At 31.9% G+C, this 16,222-nt stretch overlaps 1 protein-coding gene across 1 annotated transcript in view; it reads right to left on the bottom strand.

The window, feature by feature from the left end:
• parn (poly(A)-specific ribonuclease (deadenylation nuclease)) overlaps nt 1–600 on the bottom strand; it is a 37,524-nt gene extending 36,924 nt beyond the window's left edge. The window contains exons 1-2 of the mRNA XM_061984156.1: nt 447–600; nt 135–212 (exon numbers count right to left, since the gene is read on the bottom strand). Coding sequence (XP_061840140.1) covers nt 135–212; nt 447–465 — 97 coding nt within the window. The 5' untranslated portion in view covers nt 466–600. The remainder of the gene's footprint in view (nt 1–134; nt 213–446) is intronic.
• Between the last annotated feature and the right edge of the window lie 15,622 nt (nt 601–16,222).

Consider the following 16,222-nt stretch of genomic DNA (forward strand, 5'->3'; position numbering starts at 1 on the left):
ACACAACTACCACACGTGCACACCAACACAACTACCACACGTGCACACCAACACAACTACCACACGTGCACACAACTACCACACGTGCACATCAGCAGTGGATCCCTTCCAGCGAGCATTGTTGGAACATTTACCTGAAAACTCTCCATCGATGGCAAGAAAGTCAGCTTCCTCTATTGCAGTGTACACGAAGTTTAAACAGTCCTTAAAACCTTGAAGATGCAAAAAGTGGAGGTTAGTGCATCGATGCAGTAATTCCTTCGCCTTTTTTAATTGCTACTAGCTTAGCCAGCTAGCATGCTAGCTTGCTATACGCACGCGCTAAAGCAAAAGGGAGTCGCGCACATCTTCTTAAGCTTCACTATGTTACTTTGACCTCCCTAAATATATCTACTAGTGAACATAAGGGGGCGGAAAAAGACACAGTTTGTGAGGATGAAACTTACATTTGCGTGTCACCTCCATCCTGACACGACGACTCGGACCGGCTGACAGCTAACAGTTGCTAGCACAACCCCTTTGGCTTTTATGGTGCGTTCAAGTTGCACCGGGAATTCAGAGTTCAAACAGTTGGTCAACCTCTGAGATAAGAATATAATATGTGTGTATATCTTAACTTTAAATGTGAGTGGTAAAATGACAAAGCCACACTATATATATGTATATATGTATATATATATATATATATATATATATATATATATATATAGCTGAGATAGGCTCCAGCGCCCCCCGCGACCCCAAAGGGAATAAGCGGTAGAAAAAGGATGGATATATATATATATATATATATATATATATATATATATATATATATATATATATATATATATATATATATATATATATATATATATATATATATATATATATATATATATATATATATATATATATATGTTTACCTTTGAGTTCTAACGGCGTTGGGGAACACTTTTAATGCATGTGACGTTCACGGCACTCGCGTGCGCATTTGTACATGAACACAGGTATGTTTTTCCTATCGAAACAAGCCCCCTAATAACAATGAGTAATTTAATGTACTATTTCTGAATTTTACTCGTGACATTTCGTAACTCTGCTTCCGATGGGCGAATGAACGAGAAAGGTAAGCCAATATGTTGTGTACTTTCCGAGGAAACTTGAACGCGGCGCTGGAAACACTTCCGGTGCATGTGCTCTGTATTTAACATATGGGTTGCAATGAACATATTTAGCTCATTTAAAAATATATATTTTCTTTGTCTTATTTTGTTGGCTAAAATGTGTCACCTCGCCAACATAAGGTCAAGCAATAACTTCTTAATTGCAGCAAAGTAATACAATAAACCCACAGCTTGTTTAAAATGACAAGTAGACAAGACAAGCCATTTTTTTAGGTATGTATAATTTCCAGTTTGAGTTGTTGTGTTTTTTAAATGTTGTTATTAAGATACTTCTGTGCAAGTGTATTGTCTGTTTATATCCACCACTAGCCCAAAAACTGAAGACGCGATACTACCAGAAATGTTCCTTAAACTCATACAAATGTGTTTATTTATTGTTTTTACTGTGGCCTGGATATGAAATAAGAATACAATTCTTTTCTATCTTCATATATTATTTCTGTCAAAGCATTTTTGTCCAGTGCGGGGGGGGGGGGCACAACTTTTCCACAGAGGGCCACACACTGACAAATTAAAGTTTTTTTTTTTTTTATATTTTTGATTTTCAAACTTCAATTTATATATATATATATATGTATGTATGTTAATCTATAGAGTTTTTCTCAAGATTGGACCCTGAACCCGCAGGGGTTTCAGTAAAAAAATATTAAGAATAAGTCACACACATATATATATATATATATATATATATATATATATATATATATATATATATATATATATATATATATATATGTGTATATATATATATATATACACACATGTATGTATATAAATATATATATATATATATATATATATATATATATATATATATATATATATATATATCGAGAGAGAGAGATTTAAGCGTTGAAGAATAGTGATAGATATATACTGTATATATATATATATATATATATATATATATATATATATATATATACTGCGTATATATACATAGAGAGAGAGAGATTTAAGCGTTGAATAATATATATAAATATATATATATATATACATATATATAGAGAGAGATTTAAGCGTTGAATAATATATATATATATATATATATATATATATATATATATATATATATATACCTGTATATATATATCAGGTCTATCTGTGGATATTTTATGCCCTTTTATCTAAAAGAAAATCCTTTTTTTTTTTACGTCAAAAACACAAAATATGCAATATTTTCCCATCAAAAATTGGAGCCTAAAATAGGTAAATAATTCATACATTTTTAAGCAATGAGTAAAAAAAAACAAAAAACGACTGAAATTTCTCTGTATTCAAAAGGGCCCCACTCATAAAACACTCAAGTCTCCCAATCCACTTCAGATTTATCCGTTTTAATAATTTGTCTACGTTTATATATTTATTTATTTGTTTTATGCCCTTTTTGTCAAATACAACTTTGTTTTTTTTGTATTGCAAACACACAAAATTGGCAATATTTTCCCCAAAGAATATTTCAAAGTGGAATATTTGAAGTGATGTAATTGGAGCCCTGAATAGGTCAATAATTCATAATCACATTGGTTTTGATACGTTATTAACTTTTGAGCAATGACATCGTTGAAGTGAAAAAACAGCCTGCATGGAAGCTTTGTAATTTTAGAGTCAACACTGCAACTTTTTCTTGTTACATTACACCTTTTTGTTTTTTTTAACAGTATTTTTAGAATGTGCCACGGCCCGTTAACAAACGAGCTCCGGGCCGCACTTTGGGCACCCCCGTTGAAATGCAACATAATAAAATAGTTGTTTTAACCACTCGACATGCAGTGCTAATTTGGTGACAATCAGACTGTAAACGCACATCGAGCTGCAGACCAAACAGAAAAAGTGGAAACGGGCGGAAAGAAGAGATGCAGGCGGGGAAAATTAGTGAGCTGGAAGAAATAAATGACAGCGGCACAACAGGGTGACACACGCTTACATAAGTGATAAATGACACGGCAAATTAAACACACTTAATTAAAGACGGCTAGAAGAGGCTGAGACTGCTGCACAGTGCGTCCGAATATCAACTGATTTTTTTTTTTCCTTTGCAAGGTTTTCTTTTATTATTTAAGCATGTAGCATGGCCGTTTCTATTTGAGCTAAAATGTGACGAGATCCTAGAATAGTTCATTTTGGCAACAAAATGTCCTCGTTTGTTAAAAAAAAAAGAAACCACTCTATGTCAGCCATGCAAACCAACCGGCAGTGAGAAAGAACTCGGCAATAAAATGCATTAAATGTTGAAATTAAGACTATAATACAGGGAAAACAATCATCACTTTAATAATAGCAAAGACAAAATGTCACAAGGCGACGGGGAATGTCTTTTTTTTTTCAGCCTGCTGTTCGGCATGTTGTGAAAATAAAACATATGAATGAAATAATAATGAAATATATTATTCAGTATTACTATAACTTGATTTGTTGCCTTTAACACAAAGCTTCACAGTCTTAACTGTCAAAGTGAAAAGAAGTTTAGCGCTGTCTTTAGTAGAATGTCAAACCGACCCTGGCAGACACTGGATGACAAATGACTGATAAGGACGTTATCACACTCTAAACATATGTGCTGAACTTTTATAACTGTTACACACGTAGGGATGGTTCCTGATTAGAGATAAACGGATATGTTTTTTAAGGACCGATACGATACCAATTATTAGTAGTCAAGGAGGCCGATATTCATTTGCAGCAAAAGTTGTAGAAAAGAAATGAATAGTATATGTCAGTACAAGGCTTTAAGTTGTTTTGTAACATTATTTTTAGGAAACCTCTGACCAGTAGCGACATAATGTTCAATGTGGCGCTGCCCAGCAGGCACAAGACATTGCAAAATGAGTTGTATTTCTAAATTGAGGCAACGTTGGTGTCCAACGTTGGATCCACCTTGTTGGTTGGGAAATGCCCACATTACGTTAAAAAGCTTGTCGTTTCAACATTGTATTTGTGTTGTAGAATATTGGTTGAAAAATGACCAAAATTCAATGGTCAAATCAACATTACAACCTAACATTGAATAAATGTTGTTAAAAAGTGTGTTGTTTCAACGTTGTATTTGTGTTGTAGAATATTGGTTGAAAAATGACCAAAATTCAATGGTCAAATCAACGTTACAACCTAACATTGAATAAATGTTGTTAAAAAGTGTGTTGTTTCAACGTTGTATTTGTGCTGTAGAATATTGGTTAGGAAATGACCAAAATTCAATGGTCCAATCAACGTCACAACCTGAGGTTGAGTAAACGTTGTTAAAAAGCTTGTTGTTTCAACATTGTATTTGTGTTGTAGAATATTGGTTGAAAAATGACCAAAATTCAATGGTCCAATCAACGTCAAAACCTGACATTGAATAAATGTTGTTAAAAAGCATGTTGTTTCAACGTTGTATTTGTGTTGTAGAAAATTGGTTGAAAAATGACCAAAATTCAATGGTGAAATCAGCGTCAGAACCTGACATTCGATATATGTCGTTAAAAAGCATGTTGTTTCAACATTGTATTTGTGCTGTAGAATATTGGTTGAAAAATGACCAAAATTCAATGGTTAAATCAACGTCACAACCTGATATTGAATAAATGTTGTTAAAAAGTGTGTTGTTTCAACATTGTATTTGTGTTGTAGAATATTGGTTGAAAAATGACCAAAATTCAATGGTCAAATCAACGTCACAACCTGACGTTGAGTAAACGTTGTTAAAAAGCTTGTTGTTTTAACGTTGTATTTGTGTTGTAGAATATTGGTTGAAAAATGACCAAAGTTCAATGGTCAAATCAATGTTACAACCTGATATTGAATAAATGTTGTTAAAAAGTGTGTTGTTTCAACGTTGTATTTGTGCTGTAGAATATTGGTTGGGAAATGACCAAAATTCAATGGTCCAATCAATGTCACAACCTGACGTTGAGTAAACGTTGTTAAAAAGCTTGTTGTTTTAACGTTGTATTTGTGTTGTGGAATTTTGGTTGAAAAATGACCAAAATTCAATGGTTAAATCAACGTCACAACCTGATATTGAATAAATGTTGTTAAAAAGTGTGTTGTTTCAACGTTGTATTTGTGTTTGTTTTGGCAAACTCTACATAAGGCCAAAGCCTTCACCCAAGCAGAAGGGCCTCATGTCCAAATGTCAGTTTGGCTCCCATTTCCCCCCAGAGGACAGCACTGGAATTACAGACAACATTTTACAACAGCTGAAGACCATCAGAAATCAGGAAGGCTCTCACCTGAAGCAATCAAATCCACTCTTTTTAAGTCTGCAGCTCCAGCTCAGACTTCAGGCCAACAAACACTGCTCGATGAGATTTTGCCAAATACAATAGAGACAACTGTTTAAAGAGACCAGGGTGGCTGACGGTGAGATTACTTACATTATTTTGATGTTTTTGATTTGATGTGTTGAATTTATTTTAATTGCCAAGTGGTTGTTAAATGTTTAAATGCCAAATCCAAGCTGTTAAATGTCACTATGTGTACTTTTGGAAACACTTTTACTTTAAAAAATGGTTTATTGTAATTTTGTTTATATTGGTCCCTAATTGCTTTTGTATTCGTCCACCTTTTTCCAAAGGTTTTTCACCTTACATCTATTCAAGAAAAAAAAAGAGACAATCAAGTCCAAAATAAAAGGATAAACAGAGATTTGTCTCATCATTGGATTAAAACAAAGAGTGAAGTCCCAGTGAAACCCCTGGTCAAAAAGTCAAACCCTTTTCAAGTTAGGGGAGAAAACAAACAAACAAAACATAACTTGACAGTAGTGATGGGTTGATGAGGCCTCATGAAGCGTTTCGACACATTGCAAAACTGTATTGATACTGTGTCGATACTGTGTCACTAAATACTGACATCTGCTGGACATTAAAAATCCCTACAGGCAACCTATGGACCGACTCAACTGACACTGATTTGATGCCCTAGTACAGGGGTCACCAACCTTTTTGAAACCAAAAACTACTTCTTGGGTACTGATTAATGCGAAGGGCTACCAGTTTGATACACACTTAAATAAATAAATATATTGTCATTTGTAAGTTACACGTAAGTGTGATTTAAACAAGAATAGCTAAATAAATTAATTTATATATATAAAAAAAAATGGGTATTTCTGTCTGTCATTCCGTCGTACATTTTTTTTTCCTTTTACGGAAGGTTTTTTGTAGAGAATAAATGATGAAAAAACACTTAATTGAACGGTTTAAAAGAGGAGAAAACAAGAAAAAATTTAAAATACAATTTTGAAACATAGTTTATCTTCAATTTCGACTCTTTATAATTCAAAATTCAACCGACAAAAAGAAGAGAGAAACTAGCTTATTTGAATCTTTTTGAAAAAATAAAAAAAAGAATTTATGGAACATCATTAGTAATTTTTCCTGATTAAGATACATTTTTGAATTTTGATGACATGTTTTAAATTGGTTAAAATCCAATCTGTACTTTGTTAGAATATTTAACAAATTGGACCAAGCTATATTTCTAACAAAGACAAATCAGTATTTCTTCTAGATTTTCCAGAACAAAAATTTTAAAAGAAATTCAAAATACTTTGAAATAAGATTTAAATTTGATTTTACAGATTTTCTAGATTTGGCAGAATAATTTTTTTGAATTTTAATCATAGTAAGTTTGAAGAAATATTTCACAAATATTCTTCGTCGAAAAAACAGAAGCTAAAATATTTATTATTCTTTACAATAAAAAATAAATAAATTTACTTGAACATTGATTTAAATTGTCAGGAAAGAAGAGGAAGAAATTTAAAAGGTAAAAAGGTATATTTGTTTAAAAATCCTAAAATCATTTTTAAGGTTGTATTTTTTCTCTAAAATTGTATTTCTAAAAGTAATAAGAAGCAAAGTAAAAAATAAATGAATTTATTTAAACAAGTGAAGACCCATCCATCCATTTTCTACCGCTTATTCCAAGTGAAGACCAAGTCTTTAAAATATTTTCTTGGATTTTCAAATTCTATTTGAATTTTGTCTCTTTTAGAATTAAAAATGTCGAGCAAAGCGAGACCAGCTTGCTAGTAAATAAATAAAATTAAAAAAATAGAGGCAGCTCACTGGTAAGTGCTGCTCTTTGAGCTATTTTTAGAACAGGCCAGCGGGCGACTGATCTGGTCCTTACGGGCTAATATAAACCAAGTCATTGTATTTCATTTAGGATTATTTCATATCTTCATTTAAATAAAAATATATTTGTATCTTTTTTAGATACAGTCAATAAATAATGTGAACATGTATCATAACATGGAAATCTAAGAGAACGTGTTGTGGATGATTGTGGACTGGGAATTTCTTTAATATTATTTTTTTTACACATTTTTATAAAAAAAAAAAAAAAAGTTTTTCCGACGTATTACATTTTAGACGATTTCTCTTCTTAGTTATTATTTCTCCGGCTGTAGAAAAGACCCGCTCACAGGGCACAGAGGAGGCGTCAGTGCGACACAGTTCGCGTATCGGTCACGTGACCAAAACAGCTCATGATCGGTCACGTGACTTTCTAAAAGCGGTACGCGCACCGACACAGGGTTTTGCTCTATGAGCTCGACGCATGCGCCGATGCATCGGTGTTGCCGGACCCATCACTACTTGACAGTGTTGTAGACTATTGGTTGAAAAATGACCAAAATTCAATGGTCAAATCACCTAACAACCTGACATTGAATAAACTTTGTTAAAAATCTTGCAGGCAGCATACCCCTTCCCCTTCGAGCTGTCCTGGATGAACTGAAATTCTTATTTCCAATCATCGTACTTCTTCTTCTTACTCGTCGTCGCCATGACTGTCTCTTCTTCGTTCTTCTGCATCGTCTCTGTTCTGTTTTTGGACATTACTACTTGCCGTAGTTTTGAAGCAATACATGATGGGAATCCGGATGTTGTGTGTCAGTGTATTAACGTGCCGGCTGGAATAAACACACGCTGAGAAATAGCTCCGTGCCTGCCTACTTTATGGGTTATAGATAAACCTATGGATAACGGAGCTATCCATAGGTGAGAAAGGACGCTAAAGGCAGTGCCTTTAAGGCACGCCCCCGATATTGTTGTCCGGGTGGAAATCGGGAGAAATTCGGGAGAATGGTTGTCCTGGGAGATTTTCGGGAGAGGCACTGAAATTCGGGAGTCTCCCGGAAAATTCGGGAGGGTTGACAAGTATGGGCGTGATAGATACCATTTAATACTACCGTACTTTCCGGGCTATCCAGCACACCAGTATTTAAGCGGTATTTTAGAAGACATAAATATTTTTACACATATTAGCTGCCCTGTGGTGAGGTGGCGACTTGTCCAGGGTGAACCCCGCCTTCCGCCTGAATGCAGCTGAGATAGGCTCCAGCACCCCCGCGACCCAGAAAGGGACAAGCAGTAGAAAATGAATGTATGGATGGATATATATATATTTATAAAAATACATATAGTTACTTTGCATGTAGTCGACTTTAGGCCCGCGGCCAAATTTCTTTAAGCCCAATGCGGCCTTCCAGTCAGAAAGTTTGGACCCCCCTGGCATAGCCAATAGAGACGTAATATTTGTGCCAATACTACAGCGGACATCATGTCAGTTTGACTCTATATGTCAAGCCTGGGCAATTATTTTGACTCGGGGGGCCAAATTTTGAGAAAAAAATTTGTCTGGGGGCCGGTATATCGTATGTGTCCCCCGGGGCCTTAATTTGCCAAGGTCTGCTATATGTGCTAGTCCTCATGGGAAATGTGGTCTTCTGTCTGGCATACCACTACCGCTTAAGTCCACTGGCGCCGCCAAAATCAACCAAAACTGAAAGTTCTTAAGTGGGGGGGGGCCTTTAACACCTACATTGTCCTGTAGGTGGCACTGTTGTCTACTCATTGTTCATTCTATAAAAGGACGGTAAAAAAAGAGACTATTGATCTCTGTTGTTGTACCCCCCTGTGGGCACCTTTAATTCCCCCCACAAACAACCAGCAGTGGATTAAGAAACCAGCACTGTGAATAATAATCAGCATCTCCTGTGTTTTTCCCACAAATACAACTCTCTTTTCTTGACAAAAATAACACTGTAGCCCCCCACCCACCCACGCCCCCGCCTCCTCTATTGATTCATGTTTTAATCCCATTAAGTGCAATTTGTTTGAAGCGCCGATGGTCGTACCAGGAACAAAAGCAACACCAGGGAGCCGACACAAAATCCAATTTTTGCAACTCTATTAATGCGTAATATTGTTTTAGTTAAGACTAACGGGCTATTTCTGCTTGCCCTCGCTTGGCTCATAAAAGAGAAAATATTTCTGTAAATAAAGGCTGGATAGAAAACATAAAGGAACTCACTGAAGGAAACGAATTGGCCGAGTAGGGAATTGTTGCATTTCCTGCCGTTTGAAAGAAAACAAAACATTTCGGCACTTTCAAAGGAAATTGAATTGGCTCCACTTGCCAGGATGTTAAATTGCTATTCATAATTATTTAAAGCCAAAAAAAAAAAGAATAATTTGTCGCATTTAACAAAGGTTTTGATTTAAATACTGCAAGTACTTCTCAAACACACATTCCTTCCATTTTCAATGCTTGGATAAAGTAAAGCATTCTGGGAAATGAAGTGATTATCAACAGTTTCCCATCATTTGAAAGTTATAACACATCAAAGTATAGAGCAGTGGTTCTCAAACTTGTTTCACCAAGTCCCACCTCAGAAAACACTCCAAGTAACACCGTAAAGACCTACATTAAAATACAGTAGCATAGTAGGCCTAAATATTCATTAAAAACAAGGCGGAAGTTGTATTTCACAAATATAGGTTTTATTGTGTTTGGCAGACAGTTTGAACAGTAACACTGTGTGTTAATATAGGAAAATAAAGCACTGTACTTTAATTAAGTGATTTTTTTTTTTGCGCGTACCACTAAAAAAAAAGTAGAAATGTGTTAAAATGTAGAATGAATGTAAAATGAAATGTTGAATTAAGTTAAAAATAAATGTCTTAAAATAAAGTAGAAATGTGTTAAAATGTAGATTGAATGTAAAAGTGTCCTGAAATGTTGAATTAAGTTAAAAATAAATGTCTTAAAAGAAAGTAGAAATATGTTAAAATGTAGAATGAATGTAAAAGTGTCCTGAAATGTTGAATTCATGTCAAAATAAATGTCTTAAAATTAAAGTAGAAATGTGTTAAAATGTAGATTGAATGTAAAAGTGTCCTGAAATGTTGAATTAAGTTAAAAAAAAATGTCTTAAAAGAAAGTAGAAATATGTTAAAATGAATGTAAAAGTGTTCTGAAATGTTAAATTAATGTAAAAATTAATTTCTTAAAAGAAAGTAGAAATATGTTAAAATGTATGTAAAAGTGTCCTGAAATGTTGAATTAATGTAAAAATAAATGTCTTAAAAGAAAGTAGAAATATGTTAAAATGTAGAATGCAAAAATAAATGTCTTAAAATTAAAGTAGAAATGTGTTCAAATGCAGATTGAATGTAAAAGTGTCCTGAAATGTTGAATTAAGGTAAAAAATAAATGTCTTAAAAGAAAGTACAAATATGTTAAAATGTATGTAAAAGTGTCCTGAAATGTTGAATTCAGGTAAAAATAAATGTCTTAAAAGAAAGTAGAATTATTTTAAAATGTAGAATGAATGTAAAAGTGTCCTGAAATGTTGAATTCATGTCAAAATAAATGTCTTAAAATTAAAGTAGAAATGTGTTAAAATGTAGATTGAATGTAAAAGTGTCCTGAAATGTTGAATTAATGTAAAAATAAATGTCTTAAAATTAAAGTAGAAATGTGTTAAAATGTAGATTGAATGTAAAAGTGTCTGAAATGTTGAATTAAGGTAAAAAAAAATGTCTTAAAAGAAAGTAGAAATATGTTAAAATGAATGTAAAAGTGTTCTGAAATGTTAAATTAATGTAAAAATTTATTTCTTAAAAGAAAGTAGAAATATGTTAAAATGTATGTAAAAGTGTCCTGAAATGTTGAATTAATGTAAAAATAAATGTCTTAAAAGAAAGTAGAAATATGTTAAAATGTAGAATGAATGTAAAAGTGTCCTGAAATGTTGAATTCATGTCAAAATAAATGTCTTAAAATTAAAGTAGAAATGTGTTAAAATGTAGATTGAATGTAAAAGTGTCCTGAAATGTTGAATTAATGTAAAAATAAATGTCTTAAAAGAAAGTAGAAATATGTTAAAATGTAGAATGAATGTAAAAGTGTCCTGAAATGTTGAATTCATGTCAAAATAAATGTCTTAAAATTAAAGTAGAAATGTGTTAAAATGTAGATTGAATGTAAAAGTGTCCTGAAATGTTGAATTAATGTAAAAATAAATGTCTTAAAAGAAAGTAGAAATATGTTAAAATGTAAAATTTATGTAAAAATGTCCTGAAATGTTGAATTCATGTCAAAATAAATGTCTTAAAAGAAATTAGAAATATGTCAAAATGTAGAATGAATGTAGAAGTGTTCTGAAATGTAGAAAGAATGTAAAATGTGTGAAAGAAAGTAGAAATGTGTTAATATGTCAAAGAAATGTTGGAACGCTTTACATCTCAAGAAGTTTAGAAGTAGTAAGAATTGTGGGAGTTTTTGGTAACAGAAAATGTTGAATAAGAGAAAGCCTGGGAGTTTTGTTTGACCTAACATTTTCACGTTGGTACACTTTTCCTTGTCAATTGTAGAACGTGACATACTCACAGAAATACGTTAAAATGTGGGACGAATGTAGAAGGGTCCTGAAATATAGAATGAATGTAAAATGTGTAATAGAAAGTAGAAATGTGTTGAAATGTTGAAATGTAAAAAGTGTATATGAAATTGGAAATGTAGAGGGAATGTAAAAATGTTGAATGCATGTAGAACTGTAATTAAAATAAAAAGTAGAAATATGTTAAAATTAATGTAGAAATGTTCTGAAATGTAGAATGAATGTAAAATATGTGACAGAAAGTAGAAATGTGCTAAAATGTCAAAGAAATGTAGGAACGCTTAAAGTGTGCAAAATAAAATAGAAATGTGTTAAAATGTAGATTGAATGTAAAAGTGTCCTGAAATGTTGAATTAAGTTAAAAATAAATGTCTTAAAAGAAAGTAGAAATATGTTAAAATGTCAAATGTATGTGTAAGTGTCCTGAAATGTTGAATTAATGTAAAAATAAATGTCTTAAAAGAAAGTAGAAATATTTTAAAATGTAGAATGAATGTAAAAGTGTCCTGAAATGTTGAATTAATGTCAAAATAAATGTCTTAAAATTAAAGTAGGAATCTGTTAAAATGTAGATTGAATGTAAAAGTGTCCTGAAATGTTGAATGAAGGTAAAAAATAAATGTCTTAAAATTAAAGTAGAAATGTGTTAAAATGTAGATTGAATGTAAAGGTGTCCTGAAATGTTGAATTCATGTAAAAATAAATGTCTTAAAATTAAAGTAGAAATCTGTTAAAATGTAGATTGAATGTAAAAGTGTCCTGAAATGTTGAATTAAGGTAAAAATAAATGTCTTAAAAGAAAGTAGAAATCTGTTAAAATGTAGAATGAATGTAGAAGTGTTCTGAAATGTAGAAATAATGTAAAATGTGTGAAAGAAAGTAGAAATGTGTTAAAATGTCAAAGAAATGTTGGAACGCTTTACATCTCAAGAAGTTTAGAAGTAGTAAGAATTGTGGGAGTTTTTGGTAACAGAAAATGTTGAATAAGAGAAAGCCTGGGAGTTTTGTTTGACCTAACATTTTCACGTTGGTACACTTTTCCTTGTCAATTTTAGAACGTGACATACTCACAGAAATACGTTAAAATGTGGGACGAATGTAGAAGGGTCCTGAAATATAGAATGAATGTAAAATGTGTAATAGAAAGTAGAAATGTGTTGAAATGTTGAAATGTAAAAAGTGTATATGAAATTGGAAATGTAGAGGGAATGTAAAAATGTTGAATACATGTAGAACTGTAATTAAAATAAAAAGTAGAAATATGTTAGAATTAATGTAGAAGTGTTCTGAAATGTAGAATGAATGTATGTGAAAGAAAGTAGAAATGTGCTAAAATGTCAAAAAAATGTAGGAACGCTTAAAGTGTGCAAAATAAAGTAGAAATGTGTTAAAATGTAGATTGAATGTAAAAGTGTCCTGAAATGTTGAATTAAGTTAAAAATAAATGTCTTAAAAGAAAGTAGAAATATGTTAAAATGTAGAATGAATGTAAAAGTGTCCTGAAATGTTGAATTCATGTCAAAATAAATGTCTTAAAATTAAAGTAGAAATGTGTTAAAATGTAGATTGAATGTAAAAGTGTCCTGAAATGTTGAATTAAGTTAAAAATAAATGTCTTAAAAGAAAGTAGAAATATGTTAAAATGTATGTGTAAGTGTCCTGAAATGTTGAATTCATGTAAAAATAAATGTCTTAAAAGAAAGTAGAAATATGTTAAAATGTAGAATGAATGTAAAAGTGTCCTGAAATGTTGAATTCATGTAAAAATAAATGTCTTAAAATTAAAGTAGAAATGTGTTAAAATGTAGAGTGAGTGAATGTAAAAGTGTCCTGAAATGTTGAATTCATGTCAAAATAAATGGCTTAAAATTAAAGTAGAAATCTGTTAAAATGTAGATTGAATGTAAAAGTGTTCTGAAATGTTGAATTCATGTCAAAATAAATGTCTTAAAAGAAAGTAGAAATCTGTTAAAATGTAGATTGAATGTTAAAGTGTCCTGAAATGTTGAATTCATGTAAAAATAAATGTCTTAAAAGAAAGTAGAAATATGTTAAAATGTAGAATGAATGTAAAAGTGTCCTGAAATGTTGAATTCATGTAAAAACAAATGTTTTAAAATTAAAGTAGAAATCTGTTAAAATGTAGATTGAATGTAAAAGTGCCTGAAATGTTGAATTAAGGTAAAAATAAATGTCTTAAAAGAAAGTAGAAATCTGTTAAAATGTAGAATGAATGTAGAAGTGTTCTGAAATGTAGAAATAATGTAAAATGTGTGAAAGAAAGTAGAAATGTGTTAAAATGTCAAAGAAATGTTGGAACGCTTTACATCTCAAGAAGTTTAGAAGTAGTAAGAATTGTGGGAGTTTTTGGTAACAGAAAATGTTGAATAAGAGAAAGCCTGGGAGTTTTGTTTGACCTAACATTTTCACGTTGGTACACTTTTCCTTGTCAATTTTAGAACGTGACATACTCACAGAAATACGTTAAAATGTGGGACGAATGTAGAAGGGTCCTGAAATATAGAATGAATGTAAAATGTGTAATAGAAAGTAGAAATGTGTTGAAATGTTGAAATGTAAAAAGTGTATATGAAATTGGAAATGTAGAGGGAATGTAAAAATGTTGAATACATGTAGAACTGTAATTAAAATAAAAAGTAGAAATATGTTAGAATTAATGTAGAAGTGTTCTGAAATGTAGAATGAATGTATGTGAAAGAAAGTAGAAATGTGCTAAAATGTCAAAAAAATGTAGGAACGCTTAAAGTGTGCAAAATAAAGTAAAAATGTGTTAAAATGAAGATTGAATGTAAAAGTGTCCTGAAATGTTGAATTAAGTTAAAAATAAATGTCTTAAAAGAAAGTAGAAATATGTTAAAATGTAGAATGAATGTAAAAGTGTCCTGAAATGTTGAATTCATGTCAAAATAAATGTCTTAAAATTAAAGTAGAAATGTGTTAAAATGTAGATTGAATGTAAAAGTGTCCTGAAATGTTGAATTAAGTTAAAAATAAATGTCTTAAAAGAAAGTAGAAATATGTTAAAATGTATGTGTAAGTGTCCTGAAATGTTGAATTCATGTAAAAATAAATGTCTTAAAATTAAAGTAGAAATGTGTTAAAATGTAGAGTGAATGTAAAAGTGTCCTGAAATGTTGAATTCATGTCAAAATAAATGGCTTAAAATTAAAGTAGAAATCTGTTAAAATGTAGATTGAATGTAAAAGTGTTCTGAAATGTTGAATTCATGTCAAAATAAATGTCTTAAAAGAAAGTAGAAATCTGTTAAAATGTAGATTGAATGTTAAAGTGTCCTGAAATGTTGAATTCATGTAAAAATAAATGTCTTAAAATTAAAGTAGAAATGTGTTAAAATGTAGATTGAATGTAAAAGTGTCCTGAAATGTTGAATTAAGGTCAAAATAAATGTCTTAAAAGAAAGTAGAAATATGTTAAAATGTAGAATGAATGTAAAAGTGTCCTGAAATGTTGAATTAATGTAAAAACAAATGTTTTAAAATTAAAGTAGAAATGTGTTCAAATGTAGAGTGAATGTAAAAGTGTCTGAAATGTTGAATCAAGGTAAAAATAAATGTCTTAAAAGAAATTAGAAATATGTCAAAATGTAGAATTAATGTTGAAGTGTCCTGAAATGTAGAAAGAATGTAAAATGTGTGAAAGAAAGTAGAAATGTGTTAAGATGTCAAAGAAATGTAGGAACGCTTTACATCTCAAAAGGTTTAGAAGTAGTAAGAATTGTGGGAGTTTTTGGTAACAGAAAATGTTGAATAAGAGAAAGCCTGGGAGTTTTGTTTGACCTAACATTTTCACGTTGGTACACTTTTCCTTCGTCAATTTTGGAACGCGACATACTCACTCCCTCAGGGTGCAGATTTTGGCTCTGTTTCGCTCCGACGGTTTACCTTTAAGGGACCGACGGGAACACGCAGGGAGTTTGAGCAAGATTGGTTGAAAAACGTGGCACACCAAAAGCCATTTTCAGTCATGGTTGTCCTAGTTTGGCGACCAGACTGTCAGCATGAGATATCGCCGGCCAAAATGCAATCATCCTGCAAGGCGTCACCATGAGAGGGCGCCAGATTCCACAATATGGGCCGACCCATCTATTCCCCCTCTACCCCCTCCATCTTTTTTTTTGGTGTTTGCATCCATCAAAGTCCATCATATTGTTGGGAGTCAAAGGGACACAATGGGGGGAAAAGTGAGCCGGGACACAATGAAATCCAGTCGGCGGGGGTGAGTGCGAGGTGTGGAAGGCGATGGCGGGCTTCAATTTGCGAAAGGGAGTCAGCTGAAGAGAAACCATTAGCATCTGTCAGGCCAGTGTTTGCTGTGTGTTTTTGCTGATGAAGTAGCC

This window comes from Nerophis lumbriciformis, linkage group LG25 (genome assembly GCF_033978685.3).
Source record: "Nerophis lumbriciformis linkage group LG25, RoL_Nlum_v2.1, whole genome shotgun sequence".
Lineage (NCBI taxonomy): Eukaryota > Metazoa > Chordata > Actinopteri > Syngnathiformes > Syngnathidae > Nerophis > Nerophis lumbriciformis.